This window comes from Cyprinodon tularosa, unplaced genomic scaffold (assembly GCF_016077235.1).
Source record: "Cyprinodon tularosa strain WSP-4 unplaced genomic scaffold, ASM1607723v1 ctg49, whole genome shotgun sequence".
NCBI classification, from domain to species: Eukaryota; Metazoa; Chordata; class Actinopteri; order Cyprinodontiformes; family Cyprinodontidae; genus Cyprinodon; species Cyprinodon tularosa.
Window position 1 is genome coordinate 980,283 of NW_024039218.1, and position 27,157 is coordinate 1,007,439.

Below are 27,157 nucleotides of genomic sequence, written 5' to 3' on the forward strand. Positions count from 1 at the left end.
CTCTGACAAACTGACACTACTTACATCTGGGACGGAAGACTCTGATCCTCCTGGGAAAGAAACAACATTGAGTCAATACCTGAGGCATGCACGGGCAGAGCAATGCAGCACATGTAAATAGACAAGTTAACCCTGAGGCCTGAGAATACATAAACATCCAGATAATGGCTTATTAAAGCTCCGGTTTAAATAGAAAGTGTTGATATGTGTTTGGAAATTAAAACTGAAACCAAAGCACCAATTACTGTCTTCACCAAGCCTCAGGTAACAGCTCAAATTTCTACTCATTAGGATTCATTGAGACTCGTCACAGCATATCACAAACATATTGACATTTACGCCTGATGTGCATTCAATATCTGTAAAAGGGAAATCAATAACCTGATTGCAAAAACCCAATCAAACAAGCTGAAATTAGCAATCAGCATGCAGGAGCAGGAAAAGAGAAGAGAATAAGGACAGCGCCAGTATGACAAGCAGACATGCTCAATAGGTGCATGTCAGGAATGCTTGAAACTCAATGAAGCTTGTAGAAAAGTGTTAATCTCTTAATACCACAAATGCAACAGGATTCAACGAATGTGCTTTTGTGGTTGGTACGTTGGGATACTGTCACACTACAAACCTTTGGCAGCAGAATGAGCTGCTTTAATTTGCAGGATTATAATCCTTTTTTTTTTTTTTTTTTGTGATAGGCATCATTGTTGGAGATAAAATATTGACCAGATTTGGTTTAACCAGGATGTCAGCATCCCAAGCTGTACCAAGCAAAGGTAAGGAGGTTACTACACACAATAAACTCTGTTTACCACAGAGGAAGGCCAGCGCACTGACACTAGACTCTGAGTCTCCTGAGGGAGGGAAGGGGTACAGCGTAAGGGTTAAGCTTCAACACCAGACCAGAAAAAGTACAAAATAAAAAAAGATCCCTTTTTTTCTTTTTTAAACCTCTGCACAAAATGTCAGGAAAACATGCAGCACTGACTCTGCAGTCAGGAGAATACAAACGAATAAAAAGCACAGAGAAGTCTGCCATCAGCATACACAGAACACAGAGTCAGCATCAGGAACCACATACATCCCTTTCAGGTGTTCTTCTTTTTGAGTTTTACCTTGTTCAAAAAACTCTGACCTCCGTTTAAAGTTTTTCAAAGATATTGGTTCTGACTCTACATGAGAAATGGAAAACAGGGTTAAGTGACAGAACAGAAGAGAAAAAAATTAGTTCAAACTGAGGAGACCGAGCTAAACAGTCAGATTGGTTGGCAACATATGGAAAGATTAATATCAAACTGAAAAAGCTGGAAAAGTTATCAAACCTTTGGTTTGAGCGCAGTTATTCAGTAAAAAAAAAATCTATGGTTTAGAGAAATGTTATAATAACATAAAAATACACTGTCAGTAATGCAATAGTTTTTTTCTTTATTGTTATTTCCAACTCAATATAATAAACTCATGAAGCTTGATGTACAAATAAAAAAACAAGAAAGCAGTGATACGTTGAATAATCTGAAATCTAATAGATGTGTTTGGTTTTTTCACAGCTTTTCTATTTAAAATGTAAATTCAGTGTTATGAATATGAAGCAGGGTGGAGGATCTGTGATTCTGTGGGCTTGTTCCTGGGGTGCAGGATATTTGGAGCACCAAAAAAATCTGGTGTACTCAGTTAGAAAATGGAAAATTGTTTCCCTGGTGTATCTTTTAACAGGACTGCCTTTAAGAGATGGCTAATTCAAAATTGACCCAATTCATGATTCAATTCTAGTTGATTAACCCTATTTGGTAGGAAACAGATGAGTCTAGGTGACCTAGAAAGAGAAAGTGTAAAATGGAAGGTCAAAGGTCCACTTCTCAGCTCCAACCCTCAGAAAACTCAGTGCTGTTCTAGGACCAACAGGGAGTTTTACAATTATTAGCTGTTGTCTACCAGTAAACAGTGCCATTTTGTTAAAATCGTGTTATTTCTTAAAGAGTGATTTTTTTTGTTTGTTTACTGAGTAAAAGTACTCAAATTGAAGGTTAGATGTTCTAATTTTTTCAGCATGACATTACTGCACCACAATAAAAACGAAACCATTTTTACCAACCAATTTGTCTGTTCCGTATATCACCAACACATGGTCATGAATCACATTACTGGCCGAGCCTTAAGTATATTTCACAGCTTCGCTCTGGCCAAAAACAATCTTAGACACTTAGACATCACTTTTGTAACCTTTCCAACTTTTATCATTGCTCCTTACCTTTGTTCCTCATGGTCACTGGTTCATGATGGAAGTCCCCATTAACTTTGTCTGAAGCCACGTCCTGCAGGGAAAGATTTTAGGCTTTACACTCAATGAAAGTCAATTCAGGACAGTTTGGTTGGCAAATGAAGAATCGGTTACTTTTCCATGGCTACACTGCAGGTTAGTGATTCGTTTACAGCTTCAATAAGCTGAGGGAAAATAAAGTCAGAGTCACAGCAAAATATTGATATTTTTTCTTTTTGTTTCTTACATTTTGAGGTATTTCTGAGGTTCGTTTAGACTCAGAGAGTGAGAGAGTACTAACATTTTAGTAGATAACAGGAAGACTTATTGGAGTATGACACAAGTACTTTGTCCTTTTTTATTTCACGCTTATCTTTTAACCTCTATTTGTCAGAAAATGCTGGATTAGTAAGCTGGCTCAGTGAGACTACACCCCACATTTACTATACCTTATTGAATTTAACACATAATATTCAGTGCTAAAGACAGTTTAAGTCTGTGTAGATATAAACAATTAATGACAAATTATATGAAAGGTAAGGAAATATCATGTAAAACTTATCCAATAATAGTTTTTATAGAGCAACTGAACTTTATCGTCACTTACCACAAGAGGAAGAGTGGGCGGTTCTTTAGCCAGCACCGTTTCTGTGACTGTACGTGAAGTAAAATCCAGGCTGGAACTGACAGTCTTTATCTCAGGGGAACCTAGAAGTATCGGATGATCCGTACTGGTCAGATTGACGGTCTTATGGCTTTTAAATGGCAGGGAAGGTTGATCTCTGTCCCAGTCTGCATGCAGTAAATGCAATGGCAAAACAAATATAGATGGTGTGCTTGAAGGTAAACCCGTTATCTGTGCATGTAAGTGTATGTAAGTCCATGAGTTTGTCAGTGGGAACCCCAACATCTAGAAACAGAAGTTACACACACACCGCTATAAAGCAGGGGAGACGAGGGGTGATGTTATAGTGTTATTGTAGAGGGCAGCAGGGGGGGGCCACAGAGAAACCACCTTCCCCAGCCATGCAGCCTAGTAAAGCTATAAACCCATACAGCGTTACTTCTAGGCATGATATGACTGGGCTTTACTAAACCTTTTCAACTAGCTTTTCATGTTAGTTTCAGACTACTCTGGGTGGTTTAGTTCTTATATGACACTGACATTCTTAAAAGGCTAAAAGTTACAGTGCCGTGAACCTAAAGAAGGTTAGTTTTCCAGAGGAAAATGTATTTATAAATACAAAAAAATCAAGAGCAAAGAGAACAAACAATTTGGAAAAGATAGAAAATTTAAAAAAAAAATGCAAAGAAAACAAAACAGAGGTGAGAGAAAATACATCCCACCCTCAGAAGAGATAAGTATAAAAAACATCACAGGTCCTTCATCATTTAGCTGTCATGATATCATTCATGGATGACTTCACGATAGTTTATGGACCAATTTAAATTGTCAAAACTGTTTAGCAACGCCCAGAGATTAAGCAGCCTTGTCAGTCCAGGAAAGTAACCCCTAAACCTTTCCTTTATTTTCAGTCTCTTTGCTCTCACAGCAATCAGTTTAGAGATGACTCACTGTTCTGGCCGTGACGGCGCACATCCATGACCAGACTGCCCTTCTGCAGGGCCTCATGCAAGCTGGACTTCCACTGGTCATAACTCATCTGTGCCACTGGGAGCCCGTTTACCTTCAGCACTTCATCTCCGACCTGCAGCTGGCACATCTCAGCTGAGCTACCTGACAGTTACAAAAACAAACAAAAAGGGTTTTATTACAAGAAGCAAATTTATTAAATAAACCAGCTTCTGTGACTATGACACCTGAGGATAAGATGCAGCTCCAAAAGGTTTCCTTCCAAGAACAGAAATGTACAAACTTATTGGACCCCCTTTTAAATATATATTAAGGTCTTAAAATAGTTTTATCCTTTACTGGATTTGCATAATGTGACATGAAACAATCCAGTTGTTAATTTGGGCATTTTAATAAATAGTTTTCAGCAAAATCACTGAATTATAGAGCTTCCCCCACTGTCAATATTTGCTCCTTTTTGTAGCCCTACTGTTTGTGGTCGCTGGAAGTATATATTAGCGTTTTTCAGGTATATGGTACAAACTGCTCGTACCAAGATAATAAAAGTGAACATATTTTCCTGGCAAATATAATAAACAGTTTAATAAACAATAATAAACAGTTTCATTGGAGTGATCATATCTCTCTGCATCAGCAGCATTGTCCATCTCCCTCTGAGCCAAACATCAGCTTCTCTGATTGGTTGGTAGGATGCGTCAAGCAGCAAAAATTCTATTATTCCAACTCCAGTATCTTCTGCTTGTGAAGGGTGTCATGCTCAGAAGTTCAAGAGGCGCTGCTCTTGCTGCAGGACCTTTTGATGCACCTTAATGCGCGTCAACCATAGACTTTGCATGTAAAGCGGCTTCTTCTGCTGCCCAAAGCGCATTAGGTATGAATGTAGCATTAGCCTGAGCGGATCATAGCACAGTTAGAGCTCATATCTTTAGCCCAATTAAGAAAAGTCAATGTTTTCATTTGTGATGGTAAAATATAAAAGGCAAATAGCATCTGACAGTTGTCATGGATACTTGGTGATTCCAAGATCATCCTTTTTTCCTTAATTTTCTTCAAGCAAGCAGCAAATTTTCTCTTCTTACAGCCTTTTCAGTCTTTGCCACTGAATCCAATGGCCAAGCAGACTTCCAACTAGCCTCCTTTGTTGTAATCTTCCTTTTTGTAGCCTTTTTAAGTTATTGCCCTGATTGTAACTATGGGCAATCTAAGTGGGGGAGCTTTACATGTTGCCTATTACTCCGGCGTCATGTCATAAAAATGTACTTTAAAATTACAGCATTTTAAATCACATTTATTTAAATATCCATATGATTTTGTTAAAGCAATTACTTTCCAACGTTGCTTTTCCCCAACTAAATAGATGCACATAAACTGCTGATTTTTTCTAAAGATAACTGTTTCTGTTATGTATTTTATAGGACTTTAGCATGATACTGTATGTCTTCCACCGGATCTTGTAGTGAAAAAAAAATTCCTTATTTTCTTTGCTCGAGGTTGTTTTATATTTCTTTTAAAACAAAATATAAAAATTAGGGGAAGTTTGTAGCAGGTTTTATAATGTGGGATGTCAGCATAACTTAAAATACATGGCCTACTGTTCAGTGCTGGTGGGGAGCTGCAGTAGAAAAGAGAGGCTCAGACCCAGCAGATCTGACCCAGATAGATGCTGCCCTACATAGGGTTCTCGCATCACAACTGCAGTGGACTCAAAAAAACTGCTAGAGGCTAACTAGCAGTGTTGAAACTAGAAACAAAACAACCAAAGCTCAGGTGTTCATCTTTACCACAGCACTGACATTATGTAACAAAGCTTTAATAACATAAAAGAATGGCATTAACAATCTATGGTGACTTTTCATTGTAAAAGTTGAGGTTCGGCCTGATCTGTGCTGGTCTACCTGGTTGGATGGAGGTGACCCGAGCTCCTGTTGAGTCCCAGGCAGCCTGAAAACCAAAGTCCCGGCTGCTGTTGGGCTTCTGGTTCAGGCTGATTCGCATCTCGCAGAAGGCCTCCTGGAAACCACACAACAGTAGCATTAGGAATGTGGACTACCTTTACACACATCAATACATCAGGTCAAGTGTATCTGCAGACTTTGACTAGAATATCCTTGAGACTTTAGTCTCCTGTAGACTAATAATTTCAGTTTCACTTAAATACCTTGCTAGTTTCTTTCTTTGGAGTAGGACTGACTGGGACTTCACTCTTAACGGGAGGCAGATCAGCTTTGATGCTCTGAGTAGAGGACAGGCCTTTCACTGTGGTATCCTTCTCTTCCTCCTCCTCTTCCTCCTCATCACTGGTGGGTGAAGAGCTGGACTGATCCTCATCCCCTGAGTTCATGTACTGATGATAGCGGCCGGGGACTGACGCCTTTTTAGAAAGATCAACATTGCCGTTGACGCCCTTGTGAGAGTCGTCCGTCTGTGAACGAGGATAAAAGTTCAGATTTAGAATGACTTTTCACACATAAGTATAAATGAAGTATAACTGAGCTGTTAATCAAAGTAAAGTCCTTCTAATTTAAACTTAATTCTTTTAATATTTTTGTTATGTCACTTTTCTTTTTTTAATTAAATAAAATATAAGTTTATGCTTTCCTCTAGTGTTTTTCTATGTTAATGGTACGTTTTTAGTACTTTAGTTCTTTTAACAGTCATTTAACAATATTGTTGTATACCAGAGATATCTACAACCTATAAGTATGTATTATAATCAGATCAGGCTACTAAATAATGGTCAATTCTTCGAAAATAAAAAAATCTGACCAACATTACGAAGACATTCTTTGTAACCTGTGTATTCTGCCCTTTTCCTAACAGCAAAACTAACTCAGTTGAATATAGTAATTTTGGTCAAACATTAACACAATATAGAGATTCACTGCATATGGGGGATATATTTATATCTTAAGCAATCATCTTTTGTTCTGATGATAATAACTTACAGCTTACAAAAAAATTATGATCAGTTTCTAAGAGAGTTGAATAATTCAGAAGAGCTGACCTACTTGTAAATATATATATTGGACTTTACATTATTTGTTTTCAGTAATTGTTTAGGGCTTCTTATGCACTATTTCAGCATAGAGGCATAGAGGCCATTTGCTAAATTGGCAGCATTATGATCATGATGGTGGGTTTGTGGTTTCTGCATCAGAAACAGTAAAGTTGGACAAAGGGTGAAGATGGATAGAGGTAAACAAATGGAGCATGCACAACACTAGAGATATTCACCTTTTAGCAGGAGAAATACCTGAAAATTACAACCAAAGCAACAACAGCTGAGGTGTTGAGGAAGCCCAGGCTGGTTAAAAGGCAGTCTAACAGCATTTCTGATTTTTTTGCTATATTTTTATCTTCATCTCTACTACAATCTGGTCCTTGATCTCCTCAATCTTGCTGTTCTCTCTGCTGGTTGTGCAACTATTTCAACTATACTATTTTCTTTTTTATTCCAATTTCTTATCAATACCTCTCATATAAATTTTCAGTTTTTTATAATCCTTTTTTAAATTTAATTTGTTTTCTCAGCTTTAAGCCACAATCATCAAAATAAAAAGTGCTACACTGCAAACAATTGAGATCTAAATGAGTTATTTTTTCTTCAAATAAATGCATTTTGTCTTGAATTGAGGAGAAGAGTGCGCCCTTTGTCAATGGAACAAGACAATTTACATTTAAAATAAGAAAAAACAATTGCTTTATCTTATTTCAAGTGAATATTTTCTAATTATCTTCTCTTAAGTGTAAAAATACTCATTCCACTGGCATATTATCTTATTTACCTGCTCAAATTAAATGAATTAAATTAATACATTTAATTTAAGACATTTTTACTTATTTATAAATCGTTTTTGCACTCTACAACCTTTTTGGTGTAAAAATCTTTACAGTAGATAATCTATACTGAATTCTAAGTTATTGGTGTGTATCTGGTTTGTTCTACTTACTGTAAAGGCTCTGGAAAGAGAGGAGATGCGTGAGGACTGGGTCCCAAAGGGCCTCGGAGCAACAACTGAGCTTAGCCTTGCGCTATCCGATCTTTGGTAGCTCCTGGGGAGAGAGGCGGAAACTCGAGACCCCCCTGGAGGGTTGGGTTCCATTGAGCTGAACTGTGGTCGTTGCCTGTTGATTGAACTAAAAGAGGGGACCGCCACCTCAGTTTTCGCTCCCAACAATGAGGGCCTCGATTCAGGCTCCTTCTGTGTGGAGGTGGAGGAGGCGGGGGCGCCGTCCCTCGCAGCCTTCTCTCTGCTTGTTCCACCTGCGCTTGTTTCTGCTGGACTCTTCTGTAGTGGAGCAGCTGGTTGAGAGTGGGAGCTGTGGTTGGCAGGAGTGATGGTGGAGCTGGTGATGGAGTTTCTGACTGCAGGACTGTCCACAGTTTCTGGCGAAGAGGGAGGTGAAGGTGATCTACGAGTGGGTGGGGAAGCAGCGGGGGGCTCCTCAGTTTTCACAGAGGGCTTGTAGGACTCAGAGGAATATGATGGAGTGTCGATGGTGTAGCTTCTGGCTGCAAGTGTTCGGGTAGGCGTGCGAACAGCAGGTCTGTCAAATACGTCCTCGTCGTCATCCAAGTGAGAGAGAGATGACAAACGGCTGCCTATGCTGCTTTTTCCTTTATTATCCCTGTGGACAGAAAGGTGAGGTTGGAAAGTTTTAATGTGGCAGTAATTTACAACATTTAGGATGATTTGAGGTGAGCATGATGGGACGAGATGTAGGGCGATAGACTGAATGAAGCGGACAGATTCTCACACTGAAAACACTCATCTAGTCACTGTTTCACAACATAAAACACATCATACATCCTTTCATTACCTTCGCACAGTAAGTTCCCACTCTGAGGGTGAAAAGGTGTAAAAGAGGAGTACATTTATTAAGCAGTGAAGCACCTGGATTTTTTTTTTTTTTTAACCTTAGATCATCGCAGCCTTCCCAGTATGTTTTATTCTTTTCTCCTCACCTCTCCTCTTGCATCTCCTTGAAGGTCTTGGACCTTTTCTCGCCGCCGTACGTGATCTGCTCTATCTTCTCCCGCTCCTCCTTCTTTTTCACTATATCAGAGTTCACACTCCGGCGCCGGTTTTTCCATTTGTTCAGGTCCTGCAAAAAAAAAAAAGAAATATCCTAGATCACTTTGTGCATTCCTTCATTAACACATTTAAGTTTGGGCTTAGATTAAAGCGACAGACTGTCTCACAGTATGGTGAGATCTGGAAGTTGGGGAAGAGAGAAAAAAAAAAACCAAGGTTGCATTTGAAGGTGTTCTATTTGTGAGACTGAAGCTCCTCCCGGCTTATCTCCCCAGTGGACTGTGTGACCTAAATGTTGCTTTAGGATTCCATTACTTTGCCCTGACACCAATCAGGTAGCAGGCAGGAATATTAAGTGACGAGTATATATATATATAAAAAAAACTAAAATGTTATGTATTATGCTTTTTATTGCAACTTAATTGACAAAACTATGAAATAATTGCTGGTTGTCCTAATTTTTCAGAAACTTAAAATGCAGTTACTTTCCTTTTTTTTTTTTTTATATTATTATCTCCTATCACTTCTATTATAAATGTTTGTTTATAATTGCCAACAGAGACATTGCAGATGAGGGCAGTCAATAGCCAGAGGGCAGCACTGCACCAACCAGTTCCTGCCTTTCTGCCTTCAATCCAAACAGCTCTGATTTCAACCAGCAGCTGCAGGCTTATCTCAGAGATCATGTACTCATCTTTCACTTCAAAATTTTCTCTGCCAAAAGCAAACAATTTTCAAGTATTTCTTTAATATGCAGAAAACCTGTAGGATAGACAACCCTAAGTATGTATCAAGTGCCCTCCTCACATTTTGTCACCTTAAAACTACAGCTTCACTGTATTTGACTGGGACTGCACAAAGGTTAGCCCGGTTAAAAAGAAAGAGGACTGTTGTATGGGTACTACAAAAAACAGATCTACTTACATCCTGCCACTTATCCTCGCTGTCTTTTATCTGCTCACGGTACTTCTGGAGCTCTTCGAGGCGGTTCTGCCGGGTGACTGAGGGGTCCACCTGGATGTCGCTTGTTGATTTGCTCCTAAAGGAAGAACAAAAAAGAGGAAAAATAAAAAACACCTTTTTTTAAATATTAAAAATAACTTTTGCTCATTAGGTTTTGGTTAAATACATTTCATACATGCGTCATTTCTTACCATAATGACAGCTCTGTAAAAAAAATCCTGTTAGATATTAATTTTACATAAAGTGTGTTAGTATAAACACCAAAAAGACCAGTCAGAAACAAATACAAGGTGATAAAGGATTAGTTGGTTAATTAACTTTGACTGTTCTTACCACCATCATGCAAACAAGGAAGAGTCCAAAAGGTTACAGTTGAAAAAAAAGCTTCCCTTAAAAGGTTTCACAGAGTTCAGACCTCTAAGCAGTCATAATGGTCACACTGCAGCCCTTAAAATGTATTTTTAAAGAAGGAGCTTTCTGCAGCCCCTTCATTCCCACATTGAACTCGACCCTGCGTTTCATATTGAAAGGCAGCAGTTAGCAGCGACAGCAGATCAAAAGCCAAGAGTGGGACTAGACAGGGGTCAGAGCGAATCCAGAACATGCCACATTTCTGTGAGTCCGTGTTAACTCACCCCTCAGAACTCTCTGGTGTTTGCTGCTGTCTGGGGAACCAGAGAGAATCACAAACAACAAAAAGTCAAATTTTTGCATCCTGCTGTCTTTTTTTTCTATCTGGTATGACTGACGGTATTTGGATGAAAAGCTTGGGGCCAGGCAGAGACTCCTACTAAAGCTTTTCTGTAATTCCACCAAATTCCATCGACTTAGAATCTAAAATTCATCTGCTTGTCCACAGAAGGAGTCAAATAGTTGACATGACAGTCTCACTTTCTATCTGATCTGTCAGCTGTGCCCTATACAGACACTTAATCTCTTTTATGAATGTTCATCTAATTGAAATTTCAGGTGTTAGGTAGGGGAATCCTGCTTTCTGTTAGAAACATAAAGGCTAGCTTTGCTCCTTTTCGCAGGCTGCCTCATATTAGGCACATCTTTTTATCTTGGATAATTTCCTGAATTTTCAATAATTGGAGGACATGGATGGAAGTTCACCAAATGCCCTATTCATACAAGAACCATGGATGATCTGTATTGGGATTGGATGTGTGTCTGGATCTTCCTCACAGACTCCATGGTGCAAACTGAAACTTCATTTCACACACAGCAGTAAAATAAATCCAGAGCTGCGCGTTTCTGGCCCCTGTTCTAGTAAAACTGTTGCATGTACTCTCAGAGCTGTGGGGAATGTCTGTGCTGCCTAATGCTGGCACACATTAAACGACCTGGCTTGTTGTAGTCAGACTGTTGTATTTGTCTCTGCCCTGTCTTTCTGCTGAACTTCGAGTTTTGCATGTTGGTGTGAAGTTCTTTTCAGCTGAGGAATAAAAACACTGACCTCAGGTCAGATTCATGGCTCCTGGAGTTCAACTTATTTCAATACGAAGTCATTAGGATGCTTGTTCGTCTTTATTAAGCATATATGCGTACATTTACAATCCACAGGCAAACTCAGACGTCCAAGAAAAACAAAAAAAAATATAGAGGACAACGTTTGGATCAGTGGTGAACATGATTTATCAAATTTTCTTTGGTCAAGGAGGATATTTTGGGTTTCAGTTCATAAATCAAACAACACATAGGAGCAGTAAATTTATTGCACAACCATGAAGTCCACTTTGAAAGTAAATACCCTCGGACCTCTAAGCCAATATACGCCACATTTTTGCAGCAAAAGTAACTAATGAGTCTTTTTTTCAATATTAGAGGAAAAATATGTTTTAAAACCAGTTATAGGCAGGTAACCATCACCAGCCTAGATAAAGGCTTTTAAACCCACTCTTTTAAAGTTATTAAAGTCTTCCCTCATAGCTTTGCTTTGTTTAAAAACACTTCATATGATGCCAGAGAAATGACCAGGCAGTTTAGTTTGACTGAAAGGTTGCAGAGACTGAGGCAGGTCATTCCATGCTCCTCATATGGATGCACACTGCTGGTCAGCAGGCCCCTCCCTCGACATATTTAAAGGTTAAAATTTTTTCCAGCAACAAAAATCAAAGCAAAACAACCCAATAAAAATATGAATTTTTTAAATCTGCAGCTGGTAAGCAACAGAAAAGCAACATTTTTTCAGCAGCTGACCATCAAACATAATTTAAGGCGGAAATATGGCAACTTTGGAAAATCTACATCTAATAAATCATTAACATCATAACTATTTATAATCTAAAACAGTTTTTAGAACCATATAGTACCACTATTAATATGCAGAGGTTCAAGTAACAAAGTACAAATACTTTTTTTTACCTTAAGTAGAAATTTTGGCTATCTAACTTTACTGGAGTAATTCATTTTAGAGAACTTTTAACTTCTACTCCTTACTTTTTTTTTTTTTTTTTTGCAATTTTCTCTACTTTCTACTCCTTACATTTAAAAATGGAGTTGTTACTTTTATTTAATTTAAGCTCATTTTTGTTATAGCGTGTTGGTATTTAAAACAAAAAAAACATGAAAATAATTTGTTTTATCCAAACATATTAATATATTTTTTGTGGTTAATTAATTTGACACTGTTGTCATTGTTCATAAAACAAAAAAAAATAAGTATAAGGAAGATATCATTCAGAATTGTAAAAAAAAATTACTTTAATAGGGTAGTGCAGTAAAGCATCTCTCCTTAACATTTTTCCTGCATTTCTTTTACTTTTATACTTTAAGTAATTTTAAAAATGGTACTTTTACACTTTTACTTGAGTACGGTAAAAATCTTAAATTGATACTCTACCTTCAACAAAAGTGTTTTATACAGTAGGATTTATACTTCTACTTAAGTAATAAACATTCATACTTTTGACACCTCTGATAGTATGATAAAAACTGTCACTTCACTGATGAAGGGTTAAGCAGTTTTTTAAATGTAATAGCAGAAGCCATGATGACATAACACATAAGTAGGCTTTTGTTTCTTAAAATAAAGTCAGAAAAAAACTGTTGGCGAAATTTTCTTTAACTTTTTTTCATAATTCCTTTGGATACCACAACATAATTTAAGTTTATGAGCAGCAGTGAGAACCTCATACCGGCCCAGAACCAAGTAAACTCTCTAAAGTGTTTCTACAGCAAAAGTCACCACATCTCCTGTGTAGTAATGATGTTTAAAAGTGATCTAGTGAAATAAAGAAGCAGCTGATAAATCTACACAACAGCATGGGTGGATACATTTAAACCTTAATGGATTCATCAGTCAAAGATTATGTATAATCTGACATAAGGGTTATTACACAAACATCAGGAGTTTTGCATCAGTCTGTTTCTACACTTTCATTGCCACAAGCCTCTCTAATAAAAGCTTTCTCTTGTATCTTAGCTGACAGGCTTCTCTGATTGCCTGCCACTTCTGTAAGTCACCTTCACTACAAGAGGAAGGTACAGAGGGAGACGTGTGACCAGGTAAAGGGCCTTTCTGCTGACTCTGATCGGAGTGAAGTCGGAGTTTCCGAACAAGCATGTCATCCTTCTCTGGATGCACCTCCTTTTTATCTTGATCTTGTTTAGTTAAGGTTGCTTCCCGAGTCAGAGGGCAGGGGGGGCAGATGAGTCTGCCTTTGAGTTCAGCAGGGAGGTCCCAGGGCTCTGGGATTAGCATTGGGGCGTAGCTGTCCGGGGCTCCTGAGAGCACTCTCTGCTGCTGAGCCTGCTGAGTTTTCTCTTTGCGATAAACTACATCATCCTGCTCGATGTCTGGGTAGTCATTGTCTTCTGCATCTCTATGAAGCTGTTGTTGTGTGACAATATTGAGCTGTGGTTCAGATGAGTAGAGTCTCCGCTTGGCAGGGAGCCGACTCTTAAACATGGCCAGGTCTACGTTGGACTGAAACGACAGGATCCGCCTGGTGAACATGTCGTCGTTCTCCAAGTCAGGATCAATGCTTTCATAATCAATGGGGTCTGGTGGCTCTCTAGGGTCTTCACGCCCAAGGAGCGGCAATTTTTCACATTTGACCAGTTTGGGACCTGAGGTGGGGTCCACAGGAGCAAAAACCAGTGGTGGGATCTCTAAGAGAGGGGGCTCTATCTTAGGAAGCACTGGGGCAGGGGGTGCCTTGACATGAGGACTGCAGGGTGAGCAGAAGGAGAGAAAAGGATAGAGAGATAATGAGCGCATGCATGGGAACTGGATAAAGGTGCAAGAAAAGCTGGAAAAGTGAAATTTGAGTCAAACAAATGCTGATCAAATGAGGGCTTCACTACTGAATTCTAACTGCTGTGAAATAAAACTGAAGCAAGCTGATTGTAAAATCCGGTAGAGGATGCAACAAATGAAAAATACTAAACAAATTGGAAGCAGACTCTTTGTTAGAGCTTGTTAAGGGAACACTAGTAGCTCGACTATTTTAGAAGTTAATTAGAAAGCAGCATATACCAATTCAGCCCAGAATGGAGCAAATCATAATGTTGCTTTGAAATGCGATGCTTTAACTCGCATCATCACAGTCGTGCAGCTGTATCAACCTTTTCCCAACAACAAGGGTGGTTTGAGCTGGTGTCTCATGCTTGTGGGAGTGAGAGGGAGATGTTGAAGAAGAAGGAGGAGCAGAGGAGAACCGAGGACAGACGTCGCATTCTGAGTCATCAGACGAAGAGCCCGACTTCAGACGACTACAGCCGAGAGCAGCATGAAGAGAGAGGGACAGAGGAGGGGCAGTCAGAGGATAAAAAGGAGGAATCATTGGAGTCTGAGATTTTATCAAGAAGAAAAGTGGTTTTAAAGATTTTTACATGGGTTTAAAACATTTGCTATTAGCAAGCAGTTAGTTAAAGAAAACGAAGCAAGAGGGAAAACAAAAAAACATGAATATAGAGTCTTGGTAAACTCTTCATGCCCCTAGAACTTGTTCACCTTTTGTCACATTAGTGGGCCCAGATTTTTTGATATTTAGTGTCAGAACAAAATACAGTAAGTGGATAAAGTTGTGAAGTGGAAGGAAAGTGATGTGTATTTTATTTATCTAAAATATTGTTTGCCTTTGCATTCAGCCTCCTGAATCAGCAGGTTCTGAAAACCCCTTTTGCTGCAGTTACAGCAGCAAGTACCTTCCGGTAAAAGACTAAAATTTCCAACCATTGTATTTTGCAAAGAGCGCAACTTCCATCTGATAGAATGGAGAACATCTTCAAACATCCACTTCCCAGATAACCTCTTGTTCCTGCGAAAGCAAAATATTTGCACGGCCTGATGATGCTAATGCCATGTTTTAATGTGCAAATGGGGTTTTATCTTACCTCTCTGACATTAATTATACTTTTGTGGAGTGCACAACTAATATCATCTGTCTATAAATATTGTTTTTTATAATCTAACCAGTCTTTTGAGGTTTATTCCTGTTCTGTGTCATGTTTTCCTTGGTCTTTGTGATGCGTTGTGAGTGATGGTAACTGAAAGCCCTCTGAGGTTTTTCTACAGGACCGCTGTGTTCATATTTTATAATAATTAGGTGAGTTTATTAGATTTATTTCAGGGAGGCAGAGTAAGGAAGGGTCAATGCAAATGAAGTCACACTTAAGATTTTTAGGTTATAAGACAAAATGTGAAAAAGTTCAAGAAGTATGAAGCCATGTAATAAGCTGAGGTATATTTATCATGTTAGGAGTCCCTGTTGTTCCCAGTAATGCCACACCTCCACCCCCTCACACACCTGAAGCCTTGCATCTCCTTGTACCAGGGTCTCCTCTGAGAACCCAGTTTGATCCTCTGTACATGAACGTCCTCTTCAGGTGTCCAAAACTTGGGTAAGAACGTGTTGTAAGACACGCTTCTTGCCCGCTGCGGTTTGGCACCTATCTTACGAGCATAGAGATCATCCTGGATGGGATCAGCATAGCCCACCTCATCATCCTCATCTTCAGAGTCGTCATACATGTCCCTGAACAGGCTGTCAGAGCACACGCCCCGCCGGTGTTCCACCCTCACGTAGTGGCGGTCAAGGGACTGAGTTTTCCTGCTGTTGCTGCTCAAAGGAGACAGCCAACCACAAGTGCCAAAAATTAAAAATAGCTTTTCCAATGGGTCAAGTTTAAAAGTCACGCAAAAAAAGCACAGCAGCCTCAAACCAAATGATGTAAGGATTAGAAAACCCAAGCAAGCTAAAAGGCGAACCGAGAGCTAAAAAAAAATGATTTTAGGAACTATGCCGAGAACTCAAATTCCAACTCAAAGCCCAAAACCTTTCAGAAAAAGCAAACATGAATTTACTGCAGCAGGAATCTGTGACTTATCCAAACTGAATCCAGCAAACTGGAGTGTTTGAATCTATTAAAAGGATTAATAGTTTGACTAAAGATGTCGCTGTTGGCTGCAATAAACCATGCAAACAGACAGGAAGAGGAGCATTCGGTTTTAGCTCTCATCACACAGGCACATCCACACGGCATCGTCACGTTCTCTGACCTGTCGCAGGTCACGTTTGGATGAGTGGGGTAAACAGTGACTTTAGGCCAGGGGCCGCCTTTGCCCTGGGCCCCCTGCCCCCTTGCTGAGGGACTGGAGGGCACAGCAAAGTTGGTAGGAGGAGCAGGGGAAGGACTGTGAAAGCGTCTGCTCGCCAGATCGTCTAAGACGAGATCCGGGTCGGGTCGGTCCGGATCTGAGTCGCTTCCGCTCTCGGAGTCATATTCCCAGTGGGAAGGAGCTGATGGTAGGGAGCTCTGGGTGACATGGCTGCTGCCAGAACTTGGAGCGGAAATCCTTGTTTGACAAGATCATCATCCCACAGCACAAGAATTAAAGACACAATGGAGCAGCCTAACATCGTGCAAACTTTTTTCACCAATATATATTTTCATCAACTAAACGGGACAACACCTTTAAGTGGGTAAATAATATACCTGGTGAGCGTTCCTTCATCATCTCCAAAGCTGGAGCTGGCCCAGCTGCGTCGGCTGTCCTCGTTGCGCTCAGCCCTCTTCTTCCTCAGTGGAGCCGGCACATAACCTGACTGCTTGTCTTTGGTAGGTAGGAACTGGTTAAACTGGGCGGTGACTTTGGGTGTGATGACTAGCGACCTGCGGTAGCTGAGGCTGTTCTTGTCAGCCATCCTGAAGCTGGAGTCTGCCTCGGTGTCGCTGCTACAACCTGTATGAAGAAAAGAGGATAGGATCAAGGACTGGTGGCCAGGCTGGAGGACGGAAAAGAAAAGAAGACAAACAAAGCCAGGATATAGAAAAGACTGAGGCTTGTGTTTTGGAGTGACTTTGGAGGAGTAACTGGGGGCAGCAGAGTCGGGGAACAGAGGCCTCTTCATTTACAAGCTGCTGTGGACGACTGTGGAATGTCTCACTGCCCCCCAAGTACTCCAAGGAAATGCTGGGTTGCAAAAAAATCTATTTATGCATACCAGAGAATCAGTTTTACACAAGCATGTCAAAGTTTAGTATTATATTTTTTTAAAAATCTTTTTCAAAGGCCTACCACTAGATGGCAATACAAGTTTGTTTTCACAATTGGGAACCAACTCTCCAAGAAGGTGGGTCTTCTCACTTTTCAAATATTTGAATTCCTTCAATATGAGATTCTAGAACTGGACAAAAAAAAAAAAAAAGAAAAAGAAAAAAACACATGCTTCACAACATTACGGAGAAAGAAAAAAGTAAGCAAAAAAGATAAGATTAAGGAAGAAAGAAAGAAAATCGAAAAGGACGCCCCTCAGAAGTCAAGATTTAAGAGGGAAAGACATATTTTTCACTAACTGAACCAAAATATTCAACATAGCCTGTTCAAAACGATTGCAACAGAAACAATTATTATCCCTCTATTTGTACTTCTGGTGGTTTGCATGTCAATAAACACAAATACATGCTTACCACATTGTTTCTTTAGTGGTTCTATGCAAACTTTGCAGAAGCCTAAACATAACGGTAATTGGTCAATGGATGGTTGTTGAGAGCAATAATTATTAACTCCTAATGATTTCTTAACATGACCCAGAGGAAAAGTTGAACGCAACATGATAATAAACCAGAACTTGTGTGTGGTTCATTTTCTGTAAAATTCTTCAATAAAGTGTATTTCACCAATAAGTGCTCATAGCATGGAGGTCATGAGATATTTCTGTCTGGTTGGAAGCATTTATTCTACATTAGAGTGACTTGTCTTAATGGTAAGTAAATGGCTGAGGGCATTCAGAGTACCACAAGTCGCATTTGGACCAAAGTTTAAGGATTTTAATTTAATCTGAATGGTTACCTTGACTTTTTAATGTAAGGGGCAGTACTGACTAACAAATTCAATCAGGAAAAAAAAAACAGAGTAAGGAAAAGTGGTACCTTCGCTGCTGCCTTTAAGATTGGCGTCAGATGAAACGCTGTGGGGTCTGGAGCCCAACGAGTCCAAACTATCAAACGAGTCGTCCCTCCTGTGTTTACCTCCTCCTCCACCTTCTCTCAGGGAGTAGATTTCCTCTCGCTCCGAGTACCAACTGTCTCCAAAGCCACTGTCTCTAACGTTGGAGCCCTTCGGGTTGTTTGATTCCTGCAGAGCCTTTAATAATAAACTCAAAGTCAGGAACATATCTAAACAATAAGGTACCATCGTAATATTTAGCTCAGTGGTTATTGTCCAGAATGAGTCCAGTTGGATGTGCTCTAAAATCAAAATTTTTAAGCTCATCAGAATTGGCAGCTTCAGATAAAGTCAAAACAAGTTTCCTCTGGATTTTTGTAGTCAGAGGAGACGAACTGAGCAATTTGGCTTCTATGAGAGGAAATACATTTGGAGGAGTCAAATTGAGTCTTTACAACACAACAACAATGTACCAACTGCCTAGCATCAAGCTGTGGCGCTCTTTCACTGTTAGTGGTACTAGTACACCGGACAAAACAAGTAGAATAATATTGAAGGAAAAAAAGACTGCCTCCAAAATGATCAACTTCAACCCTAATCAACAACTGGACAATTAAAATATGGTTAGGGTTAGGTAGGTCTTTCACTGCCCAGTTTATCTCTGTCTGCTACAAATGCAAGTAGTGCAAAAATCAAAAGCTAAATATATGACTCGGTCAAATCTTAAATCAAAGTATTATGGGAATGGATGAAGCAGGCCAAGATTTTGCTTTTACATTGAAGAACAGGGAGCAGCGCAAGGAAAGAAGCTATTGCTTAAAATACAACAAAAACAAAAATGTAAGCTCAACTTAAATTGGCACACCTATTGACAAGCTTAAGGAAAAACATTTAATGGTTTAGTTGAGACAAAAATTAACAATGACAAGAGGAGTCAAAAACCAAAGAGCACTATCAACTGTCAAGCATGGAGGTGGCAGCTTCATGGTGAGAGATTAGCTCACTGCCTAGTGCAATTTCAGTGTTAAGAAATTGCCCCAAACATACATCTAACATGGTTTAAATGAATAAGTTGGTTTTACCTTTTACACCAAAAGGTTTGACTTCACCTACTGGGCCCAGTTTAGAACCAAGGGTCGGTGTCAGAAATATTACATTTTAATAAAACCAACATTTTCTGGTAGGTAATGTATTCAAATGACAACTAAAATTATGTCAGGACATAGCTGGTGGCTAGAAGGTGTATAAATATAACAAAGACTTTTAGAGAAAAGCCCTCACTCTATAGAATTGGACTGGTGATCCCACACCCTGACGGTTTAAAAGTCATTAAAGTTCTTTGATTTATGCTTATAAAGACTGTATGTGAGCTGATCTCATCTGAACTCTTTATTCCAGCAGTTTTAGACCTAAATACATGCACTATCACACATTCAGATAGCATCGTGTTAAGGGGAGGAGGTGTGGGAGATCTCCCAAGTAGATTTTAAAGTCTGTTGACTCGGTTACTGTAAACATAAAATGAATTATAATGGTTGGAAAAGAATGGTGAAATCTACATCAAGAAACCTCATCATTTCCTACCCTCTGTCAAAACAAACTTGATCCCCACACCCTTAATGACTGTGTTTACTACCAGTCGAAAATGTCACTGCACACAAACACATAAAAGCCCTCATCAAACACCAGGGCACCAAACGAGCCGAAACGTGTCACACTATCTAAAAAGAGCGGCGGTTTTTAAGATCTGTAATCTGTAGAATCCTGCCAGACAATACAGGTCCACAAATCAAACCCAGCCAAACCCCACAGCAGCACTGAACTTGGATTAACGTGGCTAAATGAACAAAATGTGCGCTAACCAACTGTTATTATCAAAAATCCCGAGAGTGAGCTGGATTACAGAGGGGTCGCACACAAGCTATAAATCCATGAGAAACACAAGGTGCCAAGTTCAACACTGGCACGAGCGGGAAGGGAGGAGAGGGATGCCTCTCTCAAGAAAAGAAGCGGCTATTTTAACATACAGCTATGTGTGCAGTGTTCTACACGGGATCAAAATAGCTGAATCGAAGGATCGTGTTATTTATGAATTAACGCTGTGCTGGTTTCAGTGCTCCCTTTGGCTGTCTGTGGCCGTCCTTCCACACATAGTCTGCATACCAGGGAAATACTTAAATGTACTGTGCAGTCGCTGCAAAAAAGGATATAAACATGCGCTGAAAAATTATTCTTTTCTTTCATGACAGCACGGATAAAACGGGCGTTATAAATACCTCCTCTAAAGAGGACCTTACCTTGTATAACGCTGTGCCCAACAATCCCTCAAAGGCTTTGAAATTTAGGTAAGGTCCATCATAGAAACGATCACTCTGAGCTCTTCTACCCAGCCAGTAGATGGTGATTAAAACCTAGAGATAAGAAAAGAGAGATTTTCCGTCAACACAGTGAGATTGAAATTAAATCACCTCCACAGAATGCAACTTATTAAGCAGTCTTTGCACCTTTGCCCTCATTGCTCAATGATCTGACCTGTGCTAAAGCACTTGATTGTTCTGCTTTGGTTTCCAGGCTCATCTAGAAAGCAGCACTGCTGTGTGACCCTGGGTTATGAAGCTGAACTGGTAGGCACCAGGCAGCTTCTCCAACAAACATGCACACATAAACAGGTCTGCAACATTTATTGGGGGTCACACCAACATGACAGGTCAGGATAGTGAGACCCCCAGGTCAGGTCTTTGGTTGGATTTGAGGACAGGTTCTTGATAGACTTGGACTCAATGGAAATAGGGTTTTGCACAAAGGATGATTAACCCCAAATCTTTAGGACGAACATATCCACTAAAAAAAAAGTTAATAAACACACTTTAAAATTGTCTCTCATTCTTTATTGTGCATATTTCTATTTTGTTTGTTATTTGTATGTTTCCCCCAATTTAACTAGAGCTGTAGAATATGTACATTTCTGCTTATTTAGCCAAACATGCATGCTCAATACTCCACACAACAACTGTGATAACAGCAACTCTAAGACCTCCTAATGATTAGTAAGGGTTAGTGACAATTGCACCATTTTTTTGTTTTCTATAGCATTATGCAAGACATATTACAGTGACTCTCCATAACTGCTGCCAACATAATAATAAAAGGAAAAAAATCTCTCTCCTTTTAGGGCTTCCTTACTTATATCAGGAAACTAGGAAAAAATACTTTGAACATTTATTATCATAGGAATCTGAATCAGCTTAAATTGTTATCTTCTGGTCAAATGTTTACTGGAGGTCAGAAATCAGCCCTAAACATTGATTGGTGCACGTCTACTTCTAATTTCTCCTATGAATATGACTTATATTATGTTGTTAAACCTATAGCTATTTAACTGGTAATTTCTCAGTGTTATTTAACCCAACGTCTTCAAAACTGCTGCAGTATATTATTAAAATGATTGTTACAGACATGTGAGCAAAAAACTTTGTTTACGCGTTAGCAGGAAGGCAGCTGGTAAAGAGATATCATCCCTGTCAAACTCCATAAATCAGATTTGATAATGTTGTGTTCTGATGATACTGACTGTTCTAAGATTTAAGCTGGAGTTTTTCAATAACAAGAGGCCATAAGAAGCACTTAGATGGCAGAAGATGGAATTTAATCAAAACAATTTTAGGCGACAGTTATAATGAAATTTTCTATTTTAGTAGTTTATATCTGTATATTTCACTAAAGAATGCGGAAGGGGATCATTATTGTTTGCACACTCCATTTTATTTGACCAATAAACTCTATCTAACTTTTAACAGCATAATTTATGAACGAATAGTGATTGTAAATGCTTATTGTTTTGTTGTTCAGCTTTCCTTGTTATCATTCGTCAAACATTCCAAATATCACAGCCTGTTATCCCCTGAGAGCACTGTATCTAGTATATTATGCTCTATGCTTTATAAATATCTAATAATTCACAGAACAACAGACCATTTATGAGAAAACACTCACATTTTTCAGCCTCCTGTTTGTCTCCTGATGCCTGAGAAAAGAGCAAAGAGAGATGTTTGTGCATAAGTGCAAATAATACAAGAACAGGGGGCATCGCTCTGAGCTTTATGTAAGCTGGACAGTGAAAGAGCTGGAAGCTGAGAGCACAATCCTGGTTCCTGTCAGCCCATTACTCCTGTTCACACATCAACACACAGAGGCGGAGAGAAAAACAACATCATCTCTGAAACTGAATCTCAATAATAACATCAAAACAAACCAGTTTTTAAAGCTCCTTAAAGAGTAGATTAAGCAAAGTATTAAAAAGACGTCTGAAAACATTTCCTTCCATTTTAAGGGCGTTGCTGAATTCCTTTTTTATGACAATAAAACAAAGTAGAAATTGAAAGCAAAGCTCTACAGTGGAAGAAAAAAACGTCCTGAGGAATTAACTAGGCTCTTTCTTTCTCTCTGTGGATGAACAGGCTGGGCTAGCTGTCAGTAAATCACTTTAAAGGAAAATCTCAGTTCCTGTGGAGACAAAAAACCCCAGAGTGTCGACATGGGAGCCCTGTATGACTCTCACCTTTGTGCCTTTCTTGTATATCTGTCACTTAGAGTGACAGATGTGTCCGTGTTTAAGTCAGGGAAGGATTTACAGCATTGCCTCCAATTCTGCTGCATCCGAAACATTCCTGGTTTAATGGTGGTGTGCTGATAATAGCCCATTAGCTGGTTAATTACATGCTGTTGTCAGCTCTTAATCACAGAGAGATGTATCTTTCACATACCAACACCTTAAAATGCTGATTGATAAAAGCTTATTATCAAGAACTCGTCCCCTGCATTCATTCATAACTATCATCTATTATCTGTCTGGAATGATCATGTTTACATGAAGCGTTTTAACCTTTGTGATTTGCAGGGTTTTAACTTAGAAACGAAGATTTCACACAATTTCAACTTATATTTTGGATTACAGTTTTCTGAAGTGGTTTATTTTCAGTAATTTCTGAGACCACTTATGGGAATAATAACAAAGAAATCTCCTGCCACAATGACAGCGCGGCAGAAATGCTATTAAGTACAAAGAAAATACAGCCGAGCTAGGGAAATATATACATAGGACCACACATTAAGTTGGTAAATGAGGAATTTCTTTGGTTGGACTACGCTAAGAAAAAAGCTACAAAACCGAAGAAAAATAATTTCACTGGGGTAGTTTTAGAGCCTGTGGCTTGAGATGTATTTACTGTCAAAAGAAACGAGCGAACATCATGCTGCAACAACTGAGCAAAAACCCTGAACATATCTCCCCCAATAAATGCAAACTCTGTAAAGGAACGTAAACATTGGAGAGAAAGATCACTGAGGTAAAAGGCTTCCATAGAGGGATGTCTTATAACATAAGCTAAAATACAAAAATTTATTCTAGTACTAGTTCCCATTTCTATCTACTACTGCTACCACAATGATGATAAAATGTTCACTTGGTCTCTTACATCCTGTAAGCTGTAAAATTGAAATATGATATTGACCTCAGATATTCACAGATATTGAAAATAATAATAAAACTATCTATTATTAACTAATAAGGGCAATCTATTTGTCCAAATCCTTTGGAAATCACAAATGAAGAATAGTTTTTGAAACTCAGATTCATAAGAGCAACTATTTACTATAAAACCAGTGACAAAACACTTCTATAAGGGTGGAAGAAATATCTTAATATCATTATGAGCAGGTCTACACTCCACACTTTATTCTTACTGACCTGATTAGAAACCATGGCACGATTAAAAACAATTTTCAATAAAAAAACTGCTTAGTTACTAAATTAAACCAATAGTATCTCAACAAGAAGCACTTACAGGTATAAGTAGTTTAAAACTAGTATCTAACAGTAGGCACACAGAAAATAACCATAAACATTAATATTCTTTTCTAGAATGAAATTTGACAACAAGAAAAAAATGTTTTTCTGAAGTCCTGTGGAACCAAGCTGTGCTGTAGTATAAATATTAATTTGTCAGTTAAAAAGAAGAGGACATTTCATTTTTTCAATCCATTTCTTCCTCCATAACGTTTATTACTGCAAACATATGTGTTGATTGATACATTTTCACTGAGAACTTCTATTTTATGCAAGTGTGAAAATTCTATTAAAAATGTGAGGCCAACAATGTCTTGTAGATTAAAGTGCATTTAAAACTACAACATTTATAACATAAATATATAAAACTATAACGGAACTGTAGCTACTCATTGGTTGCTGAGGACCCAGACTATTCATGTCAAGTTGTGTGCTTTTTGCCACCTGGTAAATGCAGTATAAGCATCGCAGCAGCTGTCTGGACTAAATTCTGGGTCTGTACCAGAAAGACTTTGTGAGGCCGTCTCTTTTGCAAACAGCCAAGTTGATGGGAAATGTTTCTGCTGGCTGTAAAGTTTAGGTTTTCCCCCTAAAACCAGCTGTGTTTAGTCAGAGAGAGGAATATAGTCAAGTTGTGCTAAATAATGAGATCTGCAGAGTATCCAATTCATTGTTTTTTTTATTTACATGGAAACCCCTTTTCCCTTAAGTGAATGAAATTGCTCTGATTACCGCGCTGCAACCTTCCGCAGCTGAAAGCATTTCACTGGATGAGAAGCGGATCCCCTTTCTAGCAGTGTGCGTCATCTCTCACCAGGACTTTCCAACATGGTAATTTGCCAGCGGTGAAAATTGAAGTGGAGATTTTTTTGGGGGGTACTGCATAAATTTATGGGCCCCATAAAAAATAAGGCAGAGGAAAAAAAATCTCTTTCTTGTTTATTCAACAAAATAAAAAAAATAAAAACTGAGATTATAGCAGTGGCAGCCACAGCAAATGAAAAAGGAAGACTTATATTTGAAAACAACCAAAGATTTATGACCATGTATTAGCAATAGCAACAGCTGAGTAGAGGAGTAGAGAAAAAGAGCTGTTTTTCACATCACTGAAGCCTCGGGAATCGCAAATAGATGTCAGAATCAGCTGAGCTCTCATATGATGAAGCACAACCAGTGGGGAAAATGCATCAGGAGTCTCATCCTCTCACAGGATCAAGTCAAAAAAACTGTGGAAAACTCTCATGTTCAAACTTACACCCACTGACCATTTTATTAGGCCTATCTTGCTCGTACTGGTTTAATATTCATTGCATACATCCAACAAGCTGCTAGATACATTTGCCTGCAGTCCATAGTGACAGCATGACACAGCATGACACGGTTTCTGCAGACGATTGTAAATCTCCTTTTGCAGCCCGTCCCAGATGTGTTTAGTCACCATATTCAAGAAAACATAAAAAAAAAATGTATCTGCAGAACAGCTGCCTACTGGATTTTTTCCTTTCTCTAGAGTAGTCCCTCTGCCACCACCTGTTTCACTTTCTTCCCCATTCAACTATTAAGTTTAGACTGAAGCAAGTCATAATTAGCATCTCCAGATGGCTAATAAGTTCCATTATATTTCTGTTAACTAGCAGCTGAACAGATATGACTAATAAAGTGGAGGTGTAATGGAGGTTTTGATGAAAGAATCCAAAACTGTTCCAATTTATTTAAACTGCACATAATGTCTGAATTTAAAGGTATATATATCTATAAGGTGACTCTATAAATATCTACTGTACAGTAATTGAAAAGGCTCTGACAAGAAACCCAAAGAATTGAAATCCAAAATATTTTCAGCAACAATTATAAATCTTCACTATTATTTTGTTAAAAGTTATTACTGCCTACATCAGAGAAGAAAAAGCTAAATTATTAATCATAATCTAGACATAAGTAATAAATGTTTTCCATATACCTTAATTTTTCAAATCTTAATATTTATTTTCCATCTGATAAAGTGAAAGTAAACACATAAATTAAACAAAACAAAAGCTAAGACACTTGGGCAACTATTCAAATTTTAGCCAAATGTCAGCCAAACTAAGAGTAAAGGAAAGTATCTTTCTAGTTTATTCTTTTTCCTGCATTATAACACAAGTGAACATGGTGTAAAGATCTACAGTTTGATTAGCAATTCATGCAGGTGAAACCTATACATGACCTGAAACTAAAACTGCTCACATGAACAACATACCAGCAAACCTGCTCTGCTTTTACATTTGGAGCACACTGCAAGGAATAAACTGAAATGCATACCTTAGAAATGAAAATGATTGGCTCTTTCAGTCCATCTTCAAGCAATAAAACATTTGATCTGTTTTGTTTGTTCTTTTTTAAGAAATTAAAATCTATAGTATGAAGTAAGTATCCAGACAATCTCGGGAGTACTAAAAAAAGAAGGACACACAGTTAAATTAGTGGGTCTGATCGTGTTGGACATCATTGTGTTGAGCATATATGAGACACAGCAGCCTCTGTGAGCAGGGAGCAGGGTGAGGCTGGCATTGCTCTCTCCAGTCAACTACGGAGCACAAACATAACCCTTGTGTTGGCCTTATACTGCCTGGGTCGCAATAGTGCAAGAGACTTTAATAGCCTCTCGGCAATGCTCATTGTTCAGTTTCATAATCGCACAAAAGTAATGCCTGTGACATATATATAAAACCATGAAACCATGAGTGCACAGTGCCAGCTAAGTGAACCACACCCTCAATGCTGACAAACAAGGCAGGGCTCTCTGCTTCTTTCCTGGATTTATTAGCAGCATAACTTTACTACTAATTTTAAGCAGCTCAACCAAACACACACAGGGTTTTCTACAGTATACAGCCACCTTCAATAAGTTTAGTGCAGTTAGTAAATTTTGTGAGAGGAAGCAACAAATCCTTTGTGGTAGTTCAGACATTTGGTCTATAGCCAAACAGAGCTATTACATAGTGCAACTATACTGCAGAGGATGTCCTTGAAATTCCACAATGGTGAAATAAATCCTGATATAACTGTCAATCTTAAGTAGTCTTCT

General features: G+C 38.8%; 1 protein-coding gene across 15 annotated transcripts in view; it reads right to left on the reverse strand.

Moving 5' to 3' along the window:
- Window positions 1-27,157, reverse strand: part of lmo7a (LIM domain 7a) — a 72,265-nt gene that overhangs the window by 13,529 nt on the left and 31,579 nt on the right. For 8 of the 15 annotated variants that reach the window (XM_038302432.1, XM_038302434.1, XM_038302439.1 and 5 more), the window contains 16 exons: window positions 22,239-22,269; window positions 20,543-20,656; window positions 18,230-18,443; window positions 16,793-17,039; window positions 10,483-10,512; window positions 9,809-9,923; window positions 8,815-8,954; window positions 7,799-8,477; window positions 6,007-6,270; window positions 5,744-5,858; window positions 3,831-3,992; window positions 2,862-3,046; window positions 2,246-2,309; window positions 1,113-1,169; window positions 810-851; window positions 25-50 (listed from right to left, as the gene is read on the reverse strand). In XM_038302432.1, the coding sequence (XP_038158360.1) occupies window positions 25-50; window positions 810-851; window positions 1,113-1,169; window positions 2,246-2,309; window positions 2,862-3,046; window positions 3,831-3,992; window positions 5,744-5,858; window positions 6,007-6,270; window positions 7,799-8,477; window positions 8,815-8,954; window positions 9,809-9,923; window positions 10,483-10,512; window positions 16,793-17,039; window positions 18,230-18,443; window positions 20,543-20,656; window positions 22,239-22,269 (2,485 nt within the window). The remainder of the gene's footprint in view (window positions 1-24; window positions 51-809; window positions 852-1,112; window positions 1,170-2,245; window positions 2,310-2,861; window positions 3,047-3,830; window positions 3,993-5,743; window positions 5,859-6,006; window positions 6,271-7,798; window positions 8,478-8,814; window positions 8,955-9,808; window positions 9,924-10,482; window positions 10,513-16,792; window positions 17,040-18,229; window positions 18,444-20,542; window positions 20,657-22,238; window positions 22,270-27,157) is intronic. The other 7 variants (XM_038302429.1, XM_038302431.1, XM_038302435.1 and 4 more) reach the window with 6 other exon arrangements.